The 23,274-nt window shown below is 46.9% G+C and overlaps 1 protein-coding gene across 1 annotated transcript; it reads right to left on the minus strand.

Moving 5' to 3' along the window:
- Positions 1 to 15,207: 15,207 nt before the first annotated feature.
- Positions 15,208 to 23,156, minus strand: EEF1AKMT2 (EEF1A lysine methyltransferase 2). The gene is made up of 6 exons (XM_059821378.1): positions 23,059 to 23,156; positions 22,634 to 22,699; positions 21,980 to 22,094; positions 18,114 to 18,221; positions 17,000 to 17,216; positions 15,208 to 16,212 (listed from the first exon to the last, which is right to left on the minus strand). The coding sequence occupies exons 1-6, from the start codon at positions 23,154 to 23,156 to the stop codon at positions 16,085 to 16,087; spliced, it is 732 nt and encodes a 243-aa protein (XP_059677361.1). The 3' UTR covers positions 15,208 to 16,084.
- Positions 23,157 to 23,274: the final 118 nt, after the last annotated feature.

Genomic DNA, 23,274 nt, shown 5'->3' on the forward strand with positions numbered 1-23,274 from the left:
AAGTTTAAAATACTTAACAATACACCCGAAACCTCTACGGGAAAACTAATCTTCTACCAACAACATAAACCGTGTGCAACCAAAAATGTGGGTGATAGTTTCTAAATGAAGCTATCGGTAACTGTAAATCTTCATTAACCACGATGCTTGCGCTCCGAGAAGTACCACCCATCGCATTGTATTTCAATTAGAACAAAACTGATAGTCCAATAAAGAGATAATCTTTTTCTGAATTAACAGAGAGGCTACAAAACCAAATGTGGGTATTTTTAATACTTTCTGTATCTTTATAATTGTAACCGATCTCCAGCTTTTGCACACAGTTGTAGCTTTTGGCATCTATTTAACAGTATTAGAACTTGTCCTTTCAAAAATATTGTACAATATTCATTTGTAACAGTTGGGACCAAAAAAGCATGCAATAACGGGGTTAATAATATATATATACTTGAAGTAATTTTATAGTATCAACAACTATCACCCAGCACACCAGGAGGCTATTTTCAGTAATGTTAAGGTAAGCACACAAATACAAAACTCAGAGTTATTGTGACTTTCCCACATCGCTTGAAATGAGAAATTGCTACCGACACCTGGCCTAACCGCGCTGCTAGGCTGTCCTAACCAGAGACGAGACTAGTTGTCTTCATTAACGCCATTTTCCTTCCCTAACATCTCCCAGCGGTGCAGAGGAATAGCGATGACGGCGGCTGTACGACCGGGGCAACTGAGGCAGAGGAGCACGAAGGCTTGCCATGGGTCACTGCGAGAGTCGTCACGGGGAAAAGGACAAAAAAGAAGTTCCTTAAATGCAAGTAAGTGCAGAACGTGCTTTAACTCATCCCTGAGGAGACCCTGGATTTAGGAGCAGGATGAGGGGTGCATCTCCTTAACCCCCTCCCAGTCCAGACTGGCCGCTGGGACCAAAGCCAGTTGCTGGTGCCCCACGACAGCAGCGTTCTCCTGCTCCACCACCCCCCGGCCCGCTTCTCCTCTGCCATCGAAAGGCTTTTTGGTCCTTCCTTTCGAGGGCTGGTTTTGAGCAGAGAGGGGGAGGGCAGGTTCTCCAGCTGCCGGATTGAGTTTGCCAGATTTCATTCTTTACAAACCCCAGGAGATGTAACGATATATAAGCACAAAACGGCCACAAAGTAAAACTCTTCTTTCACTACGGTCCCATACCTACCGCACAGCGCGAGCCCTGAACCTTGGCTGCTGAAAGCCAAAGCCATGGCCAGGATCCATAATATAGGGAATGATACAGCCCAAGGGATGCTTCAAATGGACTACGGAGGAGTGACACCAATGATGCTGCTATATTTAATCCTCTAAAAGCAAAAACCATGACCAAGTCTCCCTTGGGCATTTTTTTTAGGGGGGGCGAGTATCGAAACTCAATGCACCAGAACAGATTTTTCGCACTCGTTCAACCAGTCCTTAAACTATGACTCAAATGCAGCGATTACGGAGCCAAACTCACACGGGTGCCCCCCACCCACCTGCATGGGGACCCACCGCCTGCAGTGCTGTGAGCAGCTGTGCTTCGCGCGGGCTTCGGTGCTCCTCCGGGTCAGTCTAACACGGCTTCCTCCTTCCGTGCAGTTTAACAGAAACTTCTAATGTATCAAATCTTATTTATACCTTCCATAGCATGCGTTAGATGCAGAAGATGTGGTTTCTTAGATACCTAACATATCAAACGTCGTAGGCTTCATAACTCACGGATCAACCACCTGAAGCCAGGAGAAATTCCAGGTGTAAATTAATCGCGTGAGGACGCTTTTCAATTTTCAATACCCACTTCACCTGTTGATGACTAAAGGCTCGCGCACCCACAGCTTCTGCTATCAGAGCTCGCACCACCTTGGCGCGGCTTCAGAAATAAGCTCTTGCCTGGGAATTTTTGTCTCTCTAAAAGCAGCCAACTCGTAAAAGTTTGGAAAAACAAAACAGCCCGAGGATCTGCTCTCCGGTTCACTGTACCAGAGCCACGTTCTGCATTGCTTCTCTAAGCAAATAGCTGGGTCGCAGGCAGCCGGGCTGCGACTGCGGACGCATAGCGTGACCTTGGAAAAGTCCTTTTTCGTAATTATAACACGGCCGCTGTTCTTAGGGACACTTGAGTGCAGAACCGGAGCTCCAGGGCTCAGGTCTGCCGCCGCCCCGACCACTTTCGAGGGATTTATGGAAGGTTTGATTTCTAAAGAGAGCGGTGGCACTTAATGCCGTGCCGGGGTCGGTGGGAGCACCCGGGCAGGGAGGGCTCCTCGGGGCGGGGAGCAGCCCATCAGGCTTAATGACCCGGCAGGCTCGCCAGCATGAGTAGCATGGTGGAAAATTCCCTTCTCTTCGCCCGATTAGTTTATATTTAGCTCTCCGGGGAGCAGACGCGCCGGAGGAGCTGTTGTTTTGGTGATATTTTTGCACAGCCCCGCGGGGACCCCTGCAATGCGAACTGCGGCGTGCCGGGGGAGGCTGCCAAGAAACGGCTATCGGCACCTCGCTCCACCGCCGCATCAGACCAGGCACGTGAGACCGCCGACAGTCACAGCCCTCCGCTACCCGTTAGACCTCCTTCTTTTTTTTTGTTCTGTTTCCCTGAGTCAGCAGGCTTGCTTCCTCTTCCTCCTCCTCCCCATTTTGGGAGAGAAAGGACCAAAAGCCAAAAAAAAAGTCGGCCACGGAGAGAGTTTGCTTGAGGAGCTACAGAAGAACAACCTCCCCGGCTCCTCTGCTGGCCTGGTCCCCCACGGCCACGGGGAAAAAATTTGGGCTTGTCTTTCTGGAGGTATTTTCAACTATTTCAACCCTAGTTTTAGGGAGGGCAGCCCTGATGCAAAGGCTCTGCTTCCCCTCTCCCTCCCCTGGGAGACGGGAAGGAGACCTGACCCCTCCGGGCTGAGCTCTCCCAAGAGCTATGAGCATCTCTGGCACCTCGCCCTGCCCCAGCCCGTTGGTCCAAAGTCTGCTCTGCCCCAGATTAATGTTCACGAGGACTATTTCCCAGCAAAATCATTCTGCAAGCCATGCGACAGGGGAGGGGGAAGGGAACAAAACCAAAATCAGCCCTTTTGACCTGGGGTGTCCTCTTTTCTACCTGAGATTTGACAAGGAAAGCACAAACTACCTCCGTCCCGCTGGAGATCAAGAAAAGAAACTCTATACAACATCCCAAGAAAGAAAAAAAGAACAGCCCCAAACCACGCAGCTGCCGTTCGAGAAATCAGAAGTCGACCAGTAATAATGAAATGGAAAAATGGGAGAAACCTCGTTCCCCTCCATCCCCCTCCAGGACACGGTCCCCCGTGCCTGTTCTGCACAGAAATAGAGGGGTTTCCGCAAAAAGCTGTATGTCTTGTGCTACCCATCCCTTTGCTGAAAGCGAAGCAAGCCTTTGATACCAAAAATGATCGATTACATAAAATTTACCAAAGCAGATTTGGGAATTTATATTGGTATATGTTTACCTATTTGCACGCGTGCATATTTACGCACGTGTATTTTATTTACGCAGGTATCCGGACCTGAAAACTAGCCCACATCGGTGCTGGCTCTGTCCCCCAGCCTGCTTGATCTCCTTATGTAAAAATTTGGATCTCGCTCACAGAAATCAATTACCTACTGAATCGATTTGCCCTGATTTTACACGCAAAGTTTCGCATTCAACAGCCTGAGCTCTTACTCATCTTCCTCCCAAAGGCCATCTGCTTTCTGTAACTGAAGCGGTTCTCGCAGACCTTGGCCCTGCGCAGAGCTGGAAGTCACAAAAGTTTCCCTCCCTCCTTCTGGGTTTAACCTGGAAGTGAGAACGCCTGGATCCAGGGAAAACCGCCGGCACGCGCGGCCGCGCTTGGCGGGGCGTCCCTCTCTCCTTTGAAGCGGAGAGAAGGAAACAATTCCAAGGCGGGTTGTTGTGGTTGGATTTTTCTGGTGGGGGTTTTTCCCCCCCGCACATTTGAAAGCGGGGAAGCCGTGTCCTTCTCTAAGGAAAGTGCCTCCAGCATGGGGTGAACAGCCCTAACCCCGCACCCCTGAGTCCGGCCGCGCCAGAGCCGCGTCTAACGCGCCCACCGCCACAAGCATCCTCAGGCTCCGGAGAGTTTTAAAAACGAAGAAATAAATCAGAAGCTCTCTTCAAACCTACAGTGAGCCACGACAGGTAAGGACAGAGCAAACCGCTCTGAAATGCAGGTTTTTTATTATCACTCTAATTAATCTGTTTCGTGACCCACCCTAAATATTTTCTCTAGAAACATTACCCACATCGTTTTGGGGTTTCTTTCTTTTTCCAGCCCTCGGCCAAGCCCTGGTAAATATTTCTGCCCGCGTCAGAGGCGGGCCGAGGGAATCCGTGCCTTGCGATCGCAGGGAACGCAGCAGCAGCCTCCTGCGCTCGGAGATACCCGATATTGGCGAGAGGCGGGCAGCGATGCTCGCAGCCTTCCGTGGTTTTACAGCGTTATTGCAAGACCCCGCTACCTCCGCGATTCACAAGTAGTTTTTAATCTGTCAAAATAGACTTTTATTATTGTTTGAGGATTCAAAAGGAAAATATGCACATCTGGTTTCAATCGCAAACTGAAGTTTGGTCTATCAGCCTATTTCATAACAAATTATGCTTACTTTCTACTCCAGAGGATTTCCTAAGGAGGGGGTGCGCTGCCAAGGTACACGAGCGGCTGCGGAGACCGCGCGGCACAGAGGGAGACGGCGGCACTACCCAGCGACAGGCACCACGCTGTTAAAAACTCACTCTCTCGGTCAAGTAGATGTAAATCTTAAAGCTGTTGAGGGAGAAACCCCTTATTCGTGAAATCTTCGCGTACGTCTACACGTGCAATCTTCACCTACAACCTGACATCACCGAATGGAGAAACAAGACTGGGGGACTTCCTAGGACAACCCCGCTGCCAGGGCGCTTTGCACAGCAAGGAGCTGCCGTCTCTCGCCGCGGCAGCGTTCGGCGCCGGAGACCCTCGCGGGGGGCACGGGCCTGCACCCCTGCCTCGCCGCCGTCCGCCACCTCGCACGTGCCGGGCGCGAAAACCGTGGCGGGGCACTGTGGGAAGGGCGTGCGAGGGCCCGGAGGGGCTGGAGAGCATCTCCGCGGTGACGCTCAGCCACGTCCGCTGCTCCCCTGGGCTGCAGCCCCCGGCGGAGCCCGAGCCTGGGGAGCCGGGCAGCGAGCCCGCCGACAGCCGAGGTTCAGCCCCGCTGAGCATCGCTCTCGGCCCGCAGGGAGCAAAGCACGTGTCGATGCGTTTGGAGGAAGAAATTGCAGCGGCAAAGGCAGAGCAATCTGGAGAGGAACGCTCGCTCCCCGCACGCCAAACTTTGGCGAGGCGACCTTCCCCCCGCACGCCGGCCCGGCCACCGGAGCTCGTCCTGGAAGGGGTTTTCCCCGGCGGCGAGCGCTCAGCACCAGCGCTCGGCACCGCCGCACGCGACCCACGCCGCTCTCCGGCACATGCCGGGAGCCGTCCCGGCTGCGCCCCGCTCCCTCTGGACGCTCGAAGCGGCTCCTCCGCGGCCGAACCGCGCGGGACCGGGGAGCCCCGAGCCCCGGCACCGCTCACCCCACGGCGAGCTGCGCGTCCCCGGGGCCGAGAGCCGGGGGAGCGCGGAGCCGGCGGCACAAAGGCGGGCAGCCCCCAGCCCGCTCCGCCCGGGCGCAGGCAGGCGAGCGGAGCACGCCGCCGCTCCCGCGGGGCGAGGATGCGCGGCGGCCGGCGCGGGGAGGGGGGTGTGGGGTGTGCCACCCTTCCGGGGGGCCGCCGCTGCCCTCCGCCCCCTCCGCGCCGCCCCGTCCCGGGCAGGGGAGGGCGCACCGCCGCCCTTTGTCCGGCACCCACCCCCCGGGAGGGCACGGCGGGACCCCCCAGGCGCGCAGACGCCGCGAGTGACAGCGCGGCGCGGCCCCGCTCCGCGCACGGCCCCGCCCGGGCGCTTACCGTGGTGGCGGCGGCGCGGCCCGGCCGGGCCGGCTGTGGGCGCCGCTCCGAGCCGCGCTCCCTCTGCCGCCGCCGCCGCCGTGCTGCGGGCGGGGCGGGCGGAGGGAGGGAGGGAGGGAGGAGGAAATGCGCTTGTCACTTCCTGAGCGGGGCCGGCGGAGGCAGGGCCCGGCCCGCACCTGCGGAGCCCAGCGGAGCCCCCGCCCCGGGCGGTGCGGCGGGGCGGGAGGCACCGGCGGGGACGCGCGCACCGGGGGTGCCGGTGCGAGGTAAGGGGGAGCGGAGAGCCCCGGCCGCCGCCCTGAACGGGCGTCCCCGGGGTTGAACATCGCCCAGAAAGAGCGTGGGAGGGGGAACCCCCCCAAATAATAGAAAGAAGCGGGTCCGGGCAGCGAGCAGGTGCCCAGCGCCGGGGGCGCCAAGGCTGGGCGGCAGGCGCTGCCCTCACAGCAGCCCCGCGGCCCGGCCTGGAGCGGTGCGGACGCGCGTGGGGCTCCGCGGCCCCGTTGGGAGGCCGAGAGTGACTCCTGGCGGCACGGCCGGCCGGAGCAGCGGGCTCCAGCCGAGGCCCGGGGCGGCTCCCCGGCAAGAGGTGGCCCCGAAGTTTTAGTACATGACAGACGGACACCACCCGCCGCTGGGATTCGGCAAAAAACCCCACTCCTTAATTTTCCTCCATTTTTCCAGCGTTTCTCTTGGGAAGAGGCATTTGACAGAACACACGCTGAGCGAAATACTGCCAGGCTGAAGGTGGCCGCGGGTCCTCTGCAGTATTCAAGATTCCGCCTGGCTTCACTGGGGAGATGGCCTTTAGAAGCGATCTGCTCCAGCAACAACATTTTCCATCCATCCCAGCTGAACCGCGCACAGCACGTAGGCTTCTTCCAAGAGCGAGCGTAATTAGTGAACAAGGAAACTACATGACAGCTAAAAGGAAGATTTAGAACTCAGTACAAAACAGAGCCTAAACATTAATCTTGAACATATGCAAGCAGACAACACAGATGTCATCAGGAATGAATTCTGGGGCTAAATTTCATCTACCCGGCTGGATGGCCAGGCCCACTGCTGGGGATGGCAAGCAGGAACGAGTAAGGGCGTGTGCGCACGGAACGGCACGGGAGGCTTCAGCATGGCTTCCGACATCCTGCCCCGCTGATGCGCGGCCCAAGATACCAAATAAATGTCGAGGAAGACTGTCAGTATTTAATGGAATAAAGAAAAAAGGAGTTAAGTAAGAAGCAGTGGGAGAAAATTCAAGGGAGCAGCTCCCGCCAATGTAGCAAGGACTGATCTCAACAAAAGCAGCTCCATACTCAGTACATATGAAATTAGGCAGGAGCGGCCGGTACAAGTGGGCTACGAACAGGAAGAAGGGCTTGATGATGTGAAGGGGTTTTGCATCAAGCTGCTCCATCCCACTCAGTATTTGCTTTTTTTTATCGCGTGTTGAGACTGGTAGCAATAAAGCACTTGCAAACTCCTTTTCCAGAACTTTGGGAATCAACTTTGAAAATGTTTTCTTATGGTTTCCCAGCTGAATATTTCAGTAATAAAGCTTGCAGTGTAATTGAATCCATTCCCGTGGCAGCCTTGCGCAGTGCAGGCTTGGTCTCCAAGAACCACACAGAACGTTGCATTCTGTCTGCTTCTGCAGCTCGGTCCAAACCCAGCATTTTCTACCTCTCGTCCTCCGTGCTTTCCGACAGATGAGTTGGCTGTGGAGTGTTACCAGCATGCATGCAAACCTGTTGCCAAAGCATAAACCTGTTTTCCACAGATAGTATTTTCAGTAACGTTTAAATGTAAAGGCTGGCCAGAGGCCCCTGCTCTGGTGACAGTGCAGATCTTTGTCAGAAGGGGGAAAGACAGAAATCCTTTTCAAGCTTTAAAGATCTGGGCATGAGAGTTTAGTCATTATGGGCAGAAAATTCATTCAGTTAAATTCTGAGCTGATTTAGTTTGTGTTTTTGTCTCGGATGTCAGCGCCTTTGCTACCCACTGACTAGGAGCCTTCCTTACGGAGATGGAAACTCTGTGGGTAGGAAAAAAGCTAATGATCCCCATGGTCCTTCTGAAATTATACTGGGGTCCAAGTCATTAAAACATTTAGAGGTAAGAGTGCTAAGCCCTGTGGACAGACACGATTTCCTTCACTTCCAGTGCACAGGATTTGGCTGCTCAGTTACAATCTGCTGTCTGTGTAGCTTTTCTAATGCCTCACTACCTACTCCAGTTTGTTGTTATTCAAGTCATATGCACCATGGTTGCTAATAATTTCAGAAGTGTCCTTTTCACGATGACCTGCAACTCTGCGCTGTTCTGAGCACCTGAGCATTCCCTGTTACTTATGGTTTTATCCTTCTGCTTCTCCTGCCAGGCAAGGACACAGGTAAGGGACTCGCCCAAGGCCAAGCAGAGAGTCAGAGCGTCCCCATCGCAGGCGGATGTCCCAGCCACCCGGCTCTGCTGGGTACCATGTTCTCGCAGGGACATCCTGGCTCCACCAAAGGTCTCCAACAGCACAAAACGGAGACCAGTTTCAGAAGCCGCACTCCACTTTCAGGGGAAATCCTGAAATTCACAGAATCTAAATAACAGCGAACAGAAGTATTTTTAACAAATATTTCATACCCGGGGAACAAGCACATCTCTGTAATACGATCCATGTGTTCTGGGTCAGAGACTACCTGAATCAAGGAGACCTGATACCGTAAACAAGTGAAGCGTTGCTGTGCAGAGAGGGTTGTAATGGGGAGTGTAGTTCTTACTACATTTGGCGTATGATGGGATTTGCACCAAACCTAAAACTCCTTCTTTTATTTCACAGGTTATTTGCTGCACACATGCAACAGCTTTGTGTTTCGGCTCCCCACTTCGCTTGCTGCCTCCCTCCCTGCCGTGGCAGAGGGCATGACTGCTGAGCTACAGGCTGTCCCAGACTAGGTGCAATGGAAACAGTTGACGGATAAAATAAATAGACCATGAAATATATATGCGAACCCTCCTCTCACTTGAATGTGCTAATCACTTTGTCAGCCATGTTTGCGCCTGAATCGGCTTAAGATAAGCCAAGAGTTAGTTGCCCATCATTCACAAAAACCGAGGCAGCTGTGGACATGGCCAAAAGCAGCACGCTACGTTGGATAAGCAGAAATGCAGTACTCGAGGAGTTCAGGTGCCCTAGGGTAGGGCAGCAGTCAGCGAGGCTAATTACTACTGCAAATTGGGGTGAAAGAGCCTAGATCCTTCTGCGTGAAACACCAACTCGTTTTTTAGAGGAAGCATTAGAGAAAAACCTGACGAACCTTCAGCTTGCCTTCTCTTGGTCAGTGTTTCAGGCTGGATGCACGCTTATCACACCATGTGTGCATATCCCTGTGCTGCTAATGAGAGGTTTCAGTTCACAACCCTATCAACATTTCAAATTACTCAATAAATGCACATTCTTCCCACCTCTGCTTGACATGTGACACTGTCCATGAATACTTGGCTGCTGGAGTGACTGTGCTGAGGTTCGTTTCTGTTCCCTCGCTAGTGTTTATTAGCTCTGGCTCTCCAGCATGGGCTTATGTACTTGCAATTATCCAGAATTTATATGCTACCTTGCGGCTACATCATTTGTTTGCCTGACAGCACTCAGTTTAATTTCCAGTAACCTAGAAATGGGCTCATTTCAAGCTATACTGTTACCTAACAAATGGAAATTAAGCCACAGGTTGGCTTTTCCCTTATTTGTGTCAAATAAAACACACCAGCATTCCTTTTCCTCCTTTGTCTTGAGGCTGTAACACCTCATCCCCTTTCACTGAAAGCTCTAGGTATCCATTAATTGCTCCTCAATGTAGCTGCTACCCACAAGGGTTAGGTCATGCTCAATGTACTTCCAGCCAAGGCATAGGATAGAGCTGTCCCCTCCGCAGGCATCCGTACCACCCATTCAGCCGAGGGGTAGGTAACGCTGCACAGCGCAGTCTTCCTCTCCTCTTACCCCAGAAAAAGCAGCGAGCAATGGGAATGCAAAGGCAGGCCTCCTTACGGCAATGCAAAGCCCTGGCCCGTTTATTTTCTGTGTTCTCCACATATTTTACAGGAGACGATTTGATACGTTAAAATGCTTAGAGGGCCTATAAAATAAAGCAGTTATTGTTGTAGCAAGTCGTGTTCTTTACCTTTCGGCATGCCAAGATTAGGAAAGCAATCCGAGTGCCAAAACACTGAAAATTTTGCTGTATGTTGCTAAATACCATACTTAAAGATTTTGTCTGGTATGAAATAACATAAATTTTGGCAGTCTTTTAACAGGCACCCTGGAACACAGTAGAACGGACATAGCAGAGTATATATACGCAGATTTTCCTTACAATGGCTACAGTGCTGCCAGTGCATTCTTGGAACGTGGAAATAGATGGAAGCCAGTGTCAGCGACGAAGAAAAGCTTGCTGTGCTTAATGTACCAGAAAAGCTATTCAAGAACTCATCCTTACATAAAAATAACTCCAAAGAAGCTGCCAAGATCAGTGTCAGCCCAGCTTCGTAGCTTCACAGTTATCTATGTAGCTTGCACACGTGGCTTCACCTTGTACACCTGGACACAAAGCCCAGTTGTTCTAAGTGAGCGGTTTCAGTTCATCACCTCATTCGTCCATTCAGGCCTTTGACCCTTCAGCCCCACAAACGTCACGGCCTGCACCAGAAACCTGTGCAGAACTGAAATAATTTGGATGCAAATTATATGAGAGAACAGCTCCATTTCTAGCCACAGACATGTTCCCTCAGACAAGAATCTTGTTCATTGCTTAAAGACAAGGATAATGCAAACCCTCTGAAGACGTCAGCCCAATCTCTGAGTTCACTGTGGTTCTGTATAGCAAATCCTGTACCACAGGCACAGCTTCCGTATTGGTATCCTCTGGTCAGTCTTTGAAACACCTTATTATTATACTGAAGGTATGCGGCAGTCTGCTCACACCACTGTTTATTGCACGCCTTACTTGCTCTCCTGAGACGCACACCTGAGACCTGTGTGATGGGACACGTACTTCTTAACTCAGGTATAACCAGCTGTCATGTAGATAGCAATGGCAGGATGAAAAAGCCAAGTGTCTGAAAGCTCCTTTTTAAAATTGTTTTGAAAAGTAAAAAGTAAAAAAAGCTGAGACTCCCCTTTCGCTATAGGTGTCCAATACCCCAAATCCTGTGATACAATCCAGGCGGCTGGCCGTTCCTGGTTTTCAGAAATGGTGCTGCAACATTGGTTTTGAAATCGAAAGGGTGAGCCCATAATGCAAACAGTTATTTCAGCCTGATGCTCTCGATAATGATTTGAAGAAATACTCTCCTGATGGGACACAAAGCCTGTAATTACATGCTTCAACATTGCTGGCCCTGTCTGGAAGAGCAGCTGCCATAATTCTGTTAGCATTGCTGATGCAACCCAACAGCTCTTCAAAAAAAATTGTAGCTCCCAGAAATTCTTCATTTTAGACCACAGAATTATACTGAAGTTCAAGAACAGAATATTAATTCCATATCTTCTAAGCCTTCCAAAAAAAATTAACATTTAAAAACCAGCCTACAGACAGCACTGCAGTTGACTATTCCTGCTCCTTAAGGACCATTAAATAAACATACTTTCTTATAAATAACAAGTTGGTCACCAAAAGGGAAGTCAAGGAGTAAGGGAACATTATCCTTCCCTCTGAACTTGCTGTGTTCATTCAATTGTGTCATGCTTTTCACGCCCAGTATTTATCACTTTTTGATTTATATAAACATGATTATAGAAGTATTTACTTCAAGAAGTAAAAGCTGATGCCGAAAGGACAAAGGCTTTTTGTCTTGAGAACCTATTTACCTCACACTCTAGCACAGTTCCACGTGTAGAAACTCCCCTAGATCTGACATCTCAAATCAATACTTATTTCATTAATTTCACTTTGTTTCCTCTTTCAGATATTTCATCCTGACAGTTCACTTCCCTGATACACCCCATAAAAACGCAGGGTAAAACGCTCCAAGATCTTTCAGTAGTACAAGCCCCACCACAAATACAATGGCCTCTCCCAGTAAATACCTCAAAAGAGAATCCCTAAATGCAGTTTGCTTGGCAATAGCTGGTATCAGGAGTCAGGTTATCGGATGTCTGAGCTGCGCCAAACACAGATGTTGGTGGAGGTGCTGCTTATTAGGGCTTATATACTTACATATTACTCCATCTTCCTGGAAGAAAAGGTCAGGACAGAGAGAGAGCCTACCACGATCCGCACAGCCCAGCTTCCAACTACCGGTTCCACTTAGTTCATCTATCACTGGACTTGCACATACTACCACTGAAAACACCTGGCTTAGAAGATGAGATCTAGTTTGCATCCTGGTCTTGAGGATTAACTGCTTAGGGAGAAAGGGAGAGACTTCATTTCAAGGCTCTGGATCCCTCTGGAGGACACTGGCTAACACCTCTCTTCCCTTTCCAGTCTCTCTAGGCATCACATCGAGTTTGGCATCTGGCTCATGACACCAGGTGCAAAGCCCACGGGCACTGAGAGAATTTCATCCTTCAGCATGTTGTCGATCAACAAGGAAACATAAACCCTTTCTGTTCTGCCTACGTTTTATGCAAAACTATACCCAGATGCAGAAAGGTATAGCAGCTCTGCAGCGTCATCCAACCTAAACTCGGTACTGCAGGAAAAGCCTGTGGGCTCAACCACTGTTGTGATCCGTGGAAGATGTTAGTTTTACTACCCACAAACCTCATATTTGACAGTGAAATCACATACACAGTCTTCAGATAGCAAAACAATAGGAGTAAAACGTATTTCAAATGCTGCATTTATTCTCCTGTAGTCTGGTGTTGCAGCTGAAACCGAGTCACACAACTGTGCCGTCATGAAGACACCAGCCTTCATGAACTACCATGAAGCCCTCCCTAAACTACAAGGAAAGACTCTCTCCTCCTAACTCACTGCTTATTCCTCTGTCTCTCTCTCTCTCTCTTTTTTTTTTTTTTTTAAAAGAGGTTTGTCACTGAAAAGCATCAACATTTAGAGATCACACCTTCATGAAGAACCAGCTAGCAAGATGAACTGCCCCACATGCAGGACATTCTTTGACACGCCATTTGCAAATCCTACCACTCAGAAAAAAGCCATTGCTTAAGTCAGTATTAGAGCTGCTACTTAGACTCCATTATTCGTAAACCACCAGGTTTCCAACAGAGCAGATTTTAAATAGTAAGCCTTTGGTTATTATTGCCTTTAAAATAAATCCCCTAAAACATGTTTTACAGGCATTGTTCTACTCTCCAGTGATACTTGAAAGTGCTTGGGCCTGTGAAAGAATATGCAAACTAGAAATCAGATGCAGAAATCCTTCGTTTCAAGCAACAGCTTGTGTGCTCATTTGAGACTAAAGAGGGGCCATGACAAATTTAGGAATCAAAACCTTTCCACGTGTGAGGGCCACTCCATTTTTCCACTCCCTACCCATCCTCCCTGTAAAGGCACCTATCTGCAGGCTTGCTCTTTTCAGCTTTCTTGAGCATGTTACTAGAAAACTTTTATACGGACCTGAGAAGCAGATAGACACTTGAAATTCTGCCCCCAAACAACACTGAGACAGGAAGACGACAGCCTATGGACAAAGCCCAGAGTCTCATCCATGGGAAAAACACATTCCTGACCCAAACTCCTTCAGACAACCAGCATTTAAGGCTCCTAACAATAGGCCCATGACACCTTCGGTCAGCAGGATGACATTTTAGCAATGACGTTAGTGTGTATAGCTCCACCTCACGACTGGACACCATAATGCCAAAGGTAAAGCAAAGGAACCGCATCTCTGAAGGCTTGCTGCCTGTGGAGCTGTATGTAGCCCAAAAGTGGTAGGGAAACGCCTGAAGTGGAAGCCCTCAATAATCCATGACCCTGGGCAAATAATGAGGTAGGCTGGAAGAGGAGACTGGTTCTCAGCCTTTCCCCACCACTAAGAAGCCTCCCTCGTAGAAAATTTATCCATATAGGAGAAAATAATTACAAAAAGAAATAAAATTTGTCCAGAACGTTTGAAAAACAGCAACATGATAGCAAGAGAAAATAGTGAATTACTTTCATTGCTTCCAAATGCCTTGCTAAAAATACTAATTGAAAGTGGTTGATCATACAACTTGCATGACACACATGATTTCTGATGCTAACGTTTTTGTGTAACCATTTTAGGAAGCTTATTTTTAGCTTCACAAATGATATAAAAATATTACCTACAGAACAAAATCTAATAATATCAGTCCTACGAAGAGGAGAAAACAATACTTGCCCTGAACCTTACATATCTTATGGAGTGTGAATCTATAGTTAAATTCCTCCTAATTGATTAAAAGAAAATCCGTAACAGCCATGAATTTATTTTCATTCCATGATTAAATACATATCATGCCTTCATTAGCAAAGAATACAGATGGGAATAAAACAGATGCCCTAAACACATCCTACCAGAGTACTTGCCAATTAAAATTTGCTTGTATTAACTCTACCTGATGCCAAATTGGCTACAAAAATGTCATAGTCTTTTTATTGAGGTTGTTATCAGCAGTGTACACTTTGTACTACTCCATCAAAAAAATCCCCTGTCTGAATTATCACTTACATTTCATAGCACTCCTGTTGGCTGCTGGAAGCCTGCTGGGCAGATGCAGTACATAGTACGACAATAGTTACCAAATGATAACAAGACCTTGGTTTTGGCACTCAAGTTAGGAACCCAAGCTTGACCAAATATGCAAGGAGCTATTCACTGGGACTAAACTTTCTCAACACTGCTGATAGGCCATTCTTCCAATGGAACCAGTATAACCCGTTTTGCAAAAAGATGTAGAATTTAGGATTCCTACCTTGAAGACATCACCAGATGGATCACAGAGGGAGGACTCATCACTGTGCAAATAATGCCGTATTTCCTATCCTGGGAAAGGACTAGAAGTATTTCTTGACCCTTAAAGATCTCCTGAACCCTGGGAACTAGGAGAAGTCTGGAAACTAGGAGAAGCAATTCTCTGATAAGCAAACATGATCTTGCCTGTGAAACAAAACCTGATTGCCTAATAGGGCCTCCTTGATGTTTGAAAGAGCAAGTTCACTGCCACCTGCAAATGTGTTTGTCAAGGCATAAAGAAATCTCATTTTCCTACCTTTCAAGCACTGGTAGTATTCTGAAAATATAAAACAACAGAAGAAATAAAGGCAAAGAAATTAAGAAAAAGGATCACACACAGAAGTTTAATAAATAAAAAGAATGGATAGTTATGCTTTGAATTCTTCTGGATTTATGCAGCTAAAATCTGTCCTGAGAAATTCACTGGAAAACATACGGTCACTGTTGGCTCTTAAGACATTACTATATAGCAAATTAATAATGAAAGAGGCATATGTCACATACTAGTGAGACTGTAACATCACACCTTTATATATTTATGGGATCTGTGGAAATAACTGACGAAGCATGCACGCAGTCAGGCAAGTGAGATTTTCAGGAACACTCAATAGCCTCCCTCTGTGGGAAAAGAGTTGAGCTGTTGCAGTGGAGATAGAGCTACGCTGAGTCTGAGAACCTCTGAAAGCCTGAATTTAAAGCACGTAACTGGCCCTTTTTTCTAAGTGCTACGGTTTTTATATTCACTTCCCTCCTTAAAAGCTACATTCAAGTTCACCTAAGAAAAAACCAAAAGATCCAGCACATTGCAAAAGCTTGTTCCGTATTACACCGCACAACAAAGAAATTAGGTTTTTGCTTTGCAGAATACCTTTACCTCTATTGCTCACTGATTACCGATGCAGAAATTAAATACCAGATAATCTTAATGTTCCAAACACAAATATCATTCAGTTTTACTAGTCTCTGTATTTAGAATGCCTTATTGCTCTCTCACTTACAAACCTGCAGCTTCCATAAAACAAGTGAGGTTGTAGCAAGGACAAAATTTACAGGCAAGTTATGCAAAGCTGCAATGTTTCTAGGGCAATGTTTTATAGTCCCTTAGAGTTCCATACATAGTATTTTACTGTGTACTCAAAAAGCATTTATTTACACACATGTCCAAGGTTTTCTGTCAGGTTTAAAGTTCAGACTTTTCTCAACTAATCTAATTTGTCCAAGATGGATGGCCTCACTTTTTTCCTTTGGAAAACCAATGTTGTTACACTGTTTCCAATTCTTCCTCCAAAGCAAAACCTGGGTGTTGGCAGCTCCTCCAGAATTTCAAATCCTGCCAGACAGAAATTAAAATACTTTTATTAGAAGGAAGTAATTTTATTCTCCTCTTGGATAACCCTTTGCAAACCACTCTTTATTCGTCTGGAAAACTTGCAAGTCAGTTACTCTGTAAGTTTATAGGACTGTATTGTTACACTGCATGGCTGCTTTATACAGCTGAAACCCTTCCATGGATAATAAAAATCTTAGCTGGCTGACTCACACAAATTAATGGCAGAAAAGATGATAACTTGCCAGTAATTTTAGTTCCCCAGAAGGGACGGTTGTTTTAGATCCACACTGAGTTTCAAGCCTCAGGCACGAGATTCAAGAGCTAACCAGCATGTAAAAAACACCCTTTCCAGTGGATCAGAAGGTCACTGAGGAGGTGACATAAAAGGTCACAGTCACAGACTTGCCAGTTCCTCTAAATATGGGTAACAACGTTACCCCAATTTCAAAGCAACCAGATAGGTGAACTGGATCTGGTAATAAAGGACCAAAAGAGAGAAAGTATCACCCAGGTATAGAACCCCTCCTTTCCCAGTGCCACGAGACTGAAAGCCTCATCCTCCAAAGTATAACAAAACCTGTCCTCCCTTGGCACGTTGGCACTGGCAAACGCAGAAGCTGTAATTCCTGAGGAAAACAGAGGGAAAATAGGCTGAAGCATTTACTAGTCGCTTTACCTTGTCTAATCCTGATCTGAGAAAGCCAATAAGCTAACACAGACATTAAAATTCACCCATCGCACCCTTGAACAACCATAACTTGGCAGATGGTTGTGTTCAACTGCTTACCTTCTCTGAACTCGTTCAACAGCTCCTCCTTGGTCCAGTTGCAAGATGTTATGAGGAAAAAGCCCTCTGGTGTCAATACACTGCAGAGAGATCTCACGTACTGCTTCCTCTTTCCCACCGCATTCTCAGGATTAAGGCTTATGGCATCAAAAGTCCCCTTGTCAATACAAATCTCAAATCCTGACAGGTCAGCTGATGGAGCCAGGAAGTCTTCTACCTAAACCAGAAGTCTACAACTGTGAAAACAATCTTCTACTCAGGAGCTCCCGAATCTTTAATGCAAACCAATACTTTAAAATAAAAAGCCTCAAACCTGACAATAGGTGTGCTTAGGAAAGGGTAACTCACAGGCTTTTCACACTTACAATGTCATGCCAGCTTCTTTCTTCTCCACCTATTATGTGATGATCTATTTGCTGTAAAGCCCGTGTATATACCTATCCATCTAAAGCTCAAACTAACATACTCGAAGTTCATTCTTTAAATCATTATTTGTTCTTTGATCCCTGGTTTCCTAGGTGCTGAGTGCTAGGCACTGTACAAATACCGAAGAACAGACAGTGCCTGCCACAAAGAGATTACAATTGACACACAAGAACAGAGACACCATACAGGTACAGAGCTGGAGGAGAAAACAACATAGCAGGGAGAGCGAGCTAAGAATGAAAGGCAATCACAGGATGGCTGAGGTTGGAAGGGACCTCTGGAGGTCATCTAGTCCTACCCCCTGCTCCAGCAGGGCCTCTCAAACTTCCTGCTGCTCAGCTATGGGTAGGGATTCTATCACTTAATGATTTCATCTTCTATCTCAGATCTGAAATTCAGAATGTGGCAGCTAAAATACAGAACTCACCACATGGCGAACCACTATTCTGCTCCCTGCTAGAAGCAGGGAAATCTTGTTAGCCCTAATGACTAATTACAAACAGAAAAAAAGATAAGACCAAAAATCTTCTCGTAAACACAGATTTGTTTGGTTAGAGTTCTCTCACAAATGAATGTCAAAAGACATCATTAATATAGTACACTGAGTACATCTGAATATCCATTAGGTCATTTAATCTTGGGTTCAATTGCTTTCCATTTCCTCAATAAACTTTCTCTCAAAACTTACCTTTAATTTAATGTTAGACATCCCTTCTTTCTCTCTTATTTTTTCTGAAAGTTGTATTGCAGAAGGAGAGTAATCAATCCCAGTGAGATTTGTGTAGCCAGACTTTGCCTAGACAGAAGCAGAGAATCTTAATCAGTGTGCTAGCAATTTTTTTTATCCAACAAGTGTACTCCCTTTCTATAATCCACCTCATCTCTCCTCCTCTTAATGAGAGGAAAAAAGACATTTTACTGATTTTTATTCCTGTTACCATTACACGAGCTAAATAGCTGGGGGAATGAGCTGAAATAACTCCATTCTGCCTAATACCTCATCAAAGGAACTGTTGACTGAAAGCTGGTTTATGTCAACAAGTGGAAAACTGAGCAGAACTGTGAAAAGTAATACCCTGGAGGGGAATAGGCTCTCTTATCTACACCAAAAGTAACCTAGAAACCGGGAATTTTCAGTGATGAGAACATGTGCCAATGCCAGATGCTTCAAAATAAGAGGAAAACCTCTCTGACGCTTACATAACATTTGAGACTGAGCAATTATTTGGTTTATAACCCAAACTGTAAGAGCCAAAATATGTAATACATTTTATTAGTATAGAAATCCACTGCAAAACTTACATTTTTCTAATTATTCGTGCTAATGTCTATTTGAATGCAATTATTTGCATGCTACAAGGTCTTTGTAGCAGCAATTTTCAGGCAGGTTATGCACCACACAAAAGAGCACACAGAAACTTTCCGTTAATCAAACTTTGGAGTAGATAACAATAACCCAGTTCAGCCAACTCAGGCAGTGAGGTCCTAGCAACCCTTTTGCAAAGCAGGTGGGCACCCTGCATCACCTGGAGTTCGGCACGTGGGAGGGGGACAGTGACACTTTTTCACTCCGAGGTGGAAGCTGAAGTGACCAGATCACAGTATCACGTGTGTCAGTTGGTCTGGCTAGATCCAAACCTAACAGGAAGGAAGAGCTATGATCTTATGGCTAGCTGCAGGCAGTGACAGCAGAGAGCGGGAGGAGGCTTGGGTTTGTTTTCATTTTGAACAATAGACTTCAACTAGCATTAAGCAATCAGCTGCATATCTACTTTTTCCGAAAGCTGATACCTTGACAGTGAGGAAAACTACAATGAGAATTTTTTAAAACAGTCCTTCCTCCTTCCAGCAGCCCTTCAGCCCGTGTGAGCTCAGTGCTAGACAGCTGTTCTTAATTGAGGACTAATTTCAGCTAAACACAAAGACCGGGTTGTTTGCATTTGATGAAGAACAGTATTGCTGAGGCTTCTGCCCACGTTCCTCCCCAGAGCAAACCAAGCTTCCTGAGATGCCTGTGCTGAAGACTCGGGGGTGGAAGAGTAGTTCCCACAACAGCTCTGTTTGGAAAGGAAGAGCTTGAGTCACTTCAGGGAGTTCCCATTCACTCCTATAGTCTCCGGGGCAGAGAAGGAAAGTTTAAGGATAAACAACATTAAATGCTGCTAAACCTGTACAGCCTGACTACATACAGTCAGGAAGGGATCGTTCACTCAAGTGCCAAAAAATCTGACTGCACTGCATCCTGCAACTGGTCTCCTGTCCTGAAGGTGGTATTTATAAGCACTCTTCTGCTGCTTCTTGAAAAAGCAGATTAAATAGCAGAAGGTAGTTTGCAATGTTATCAGCACTGCACCATGTCTGGGTTTCTGGTGCTGCCAGGTAGACACCCACACTTGGCTGGTGAATACACTTCACTTCTGAGAAGTTTTTCAATACTGTTGGCTCCCACAATACTCAGAGGGAAAAAAAAAAAAGAAAAAGAGAAGGTCAGAGCTCTGTGTGGCAGCAACATTTCCTTAGAAGAGCTGGAATTTTTGGAAGGCGAAAGAATTAGGTCATCAATGCAGCCTACCAGACTCCTGAAGTTAGCAGGAGTAGGACAATGGTCTACTGCACATATAAAAACAGCAAGGGGTCCCACTTATGTATCCGAGATCCTCAAAGCAAGCAGAGAGAAGAAAGGAGCCTCTAGCAGCATTTCTCTTGGCGCTTACAGACAGGCAGATTCCTGCAGTGTGTGTGTAGAAGACATTCAGCAGCATGCTGGATGTTTTGCCTTCTAGCTGGGTAGCGGGGCCAGTTTACACACAATACAGCAGTCTTTCTTGTTTTCACTTTATTTATTACCTGCTTTTCAGATGGCTATTCTGCCTCCCTTTTGTGCAATGTTCCCTGCTGGAACTGATAATGTCTCACTTAAACCTAGCTGCATTTAAGACTAATTTTCTTACTGTACTCCCATTTACTATTCTTTACTGCTACTGACATGCCAGGGCTCAATATTCCCCAATGAACTGTACTCTGCGGCACCTCTTCCTGTTCTGACGACGGTCCAATACGTACCCTCAGCAGCTACCTTTTACAGCAGCACTACTGATTTCCTACATGACTGAAGTCTGTGCTTGCCAAAAGAATCCTAACTTGATTTTCAAAGCCTAGCAGCTAACACAAAAAAAAATTCATTTACATCAAGTAAGCAAGTGAGATCCTTATGATTTAGAAACAATAAACAATGTAATTTTTGAAGTCACTTTTCAAAGGGGAACTGGACTGAAAATTTCCTATTGAAGCAACCACAGTACTTTGAGGTGCTTAATGTAAGGGGGGAGGGTGCTCTTACAGCAGTTCAATAGTTTTTAAAAGCTAACAGGCTGTTGTTTTCCCATTACCGAATGAAAGTCAGTTTCAGATTTGTAAGTGGTGCCAGTATAAAACTGAAGTCTTATTTATAAGATTTTTCTGTTGGATGTTTCAACAATGATAGAGCTAGCTAGCATTGCATTTAACAATCATCATTATTAGTCTTCAAAATTAATTTATCTTAATGAGATGAGCAATTTCTACTTTTGATTATATGACTTCTCCTGTGCTGCAGCGTAGCAGCCAGTCCCCATAAAGGCTTTAAACTCTTGTAAACTCAAAGTCCATGTTAAAAAAAAATTCCATTATAAATCTGACTTTGACTTCCAGCCCTTTCAATTTCTACAGTAACTAATCGAGCCAATGGAGAACGTAGAACAATAGAAACCGTGACAGCTCCTTTCTTTACCAACTCTCCTGTATTCCATAAAACCCGGGTAAAAAAATACTGCAGCTCCTAAAGATCTTCTATCACTGTACAACAACAACATTGTAAGACTTCAGAACATATCCAGTAAGGGGTTTCCACCCTGACAGAAATGGATACTTCTTGAGAAGAAATGTTAACAACTTTTTAAGTAATTTACACAAAAAACTTAGTTTTAACCACTTTTTACATCGATAATGAGTATTATTAGCAGAACTGAGTATGGAGAAAGGTTTTGCACATGGGAGTATTTTGTGTATTACTCCTTTCCTTACCTGGAGGTGTTTTGCACAACAATGGGAGGAAAAGCATTTTTATACAGGAAATATAGGAAAACAGAAAGGTAAAGTTAAAATAAGGGATATTCAGGCTGACTGATTTAAAGAAATAGTGTAAATTTCAAAATCTGAAGTGCTGACAATCTGGGTAATACGAAAAAAGTAGAAGTTTGAGCATGTCTAGCAAAAAAGTAGGTATTTCTGTTTGGTAGAACATCACGCACATTCCATTGCTAGGTTTGCACTTTTAAAACCCATAACAGCATTGCTGGTTCAAGGAGTTATATAAAACCTGATGCACAGTAACCAGCGTTCTGTTGACGGAAAAAAACCACAATAAAAGTTTTAATTTAGGTTGCTTGCTTTTTGTCTTCCACATAAGTCATAGCTTGCCATGGTTACTATTGTCACTTGTGAGAACTGTATTTAAACTACTGCATTGGGAGCATTGATTCTGTACCAAAAGCACAAACTTTGCAATATACCAACCAATTCAATCAGTAAAACACCATTTCCAGTTCCAATGTCAAGCACAGAGCTGTCAAGGGGAACCTTTTGTTTTTCCAACCACCTGATTATGCGAACCATGCTTTCTTCTCCAAACCTATGAAAAACAAGGGCTCGGGTAATTAAGACAGGAAAAATGTACAAAAGGCACAGCAAATTTATTTCATCGCTCCCTCTCTCCAGCTTTTGCAAAGCGCCTCTTACTGAAGCCCTTGGGTAACAACTAACGTAGTTCATATTCCACGTTTGCTTTTTTTAAATTAAAATGGATCACGTGGCCTTAAAATTAATCAAATTCACCAATTCCAGGAGACGAAGCCCTCCATATATTAAAAAAGGCGGCAGCACCGGCAACTTGTGAAGTTAAACCCGAGCTCACGGATAAAATGCACATTTATTAGTAACAGACACAACTACTAGCTCACTTTCTGTGTAATGACAGTTGTCCAAGAGCAACTTAGAAATCTGCATTGCAAAATTGGGCAAGAAAGGAACTGATGGCTTCAAGATTAAAACTTCCCATTATTTTGCCAACATCCAGAACTAATCAGTAACCCACCGAATCACTGGCTGTGTTTTTGCAACGTCTGCTTTAAAAACATCATAGAAACACTCCGGTGGAGTTACTTTATTTACCAAATTTCCCCAGCATCTCCAATGTCTTGAAAAGTTTGCAGTTCTCTGTCATATGCAGCATCCCAGCTAAAGTCGGGGGGAAAGGACAGGATTTTGCAATTAATACTGGAAAAGATTTAGATTACAGAGCGAGGGGAAGAAAGGGCGGGAAGGCTGTAGCTATGCAGCAGTGCCACTTTATGTCCCCTGCATCAGCTAGACTGACAAACTGCTCGGGAACACGTAGTCCGCCCGGCACCGAGCTGGCGATGCCCAGAGAGGGAAGGCTGAGCGTTAACAGACGAGTGTATCTGGGGCACAGCACGGGCCTCCCGCTCCCCGGGCAGCGCCACCGGAGAGCTGCCGGGAGGAACCCCGCCTGGCCCACCGCCCCGGGCCCGCCACGCCGCGGCCCATCACCACCCCTCGCCCCCGCCGCCACTCACTGCTCTCTGGTGCCCAGCACCGACGGGCTGAAGGGCTCCTCCCCGCGCCCCGGGCCCGGCCCCGCGGCGCGCCCGGGCCGCTCCCCCGCCACCGCCATGGCCGGCCCGGAAGCACCGCGGTACCATAGAGCGCAGCTGCGAGAGGGCCCGCGGCCGCCGCTCTGGCGCGTGGAGGACTCTCGCTCGCTGCCCGCTGGGAGCGCGGCCCCCGCAGGG

Source organism: Gavia stellata, chromosome 9, assembly GCF_030936135.1.
Source record: "Gavia stellata isolate bGavSte3 chromosome 9, bGavSte3.hap2, whole genome shotgun sequence".
Lineage (NCBI taxonomy): Eukaryota > Metazoa > Chordata > Aves > Gaviiformes > Gaviidae > Gavia > Gavia stellata.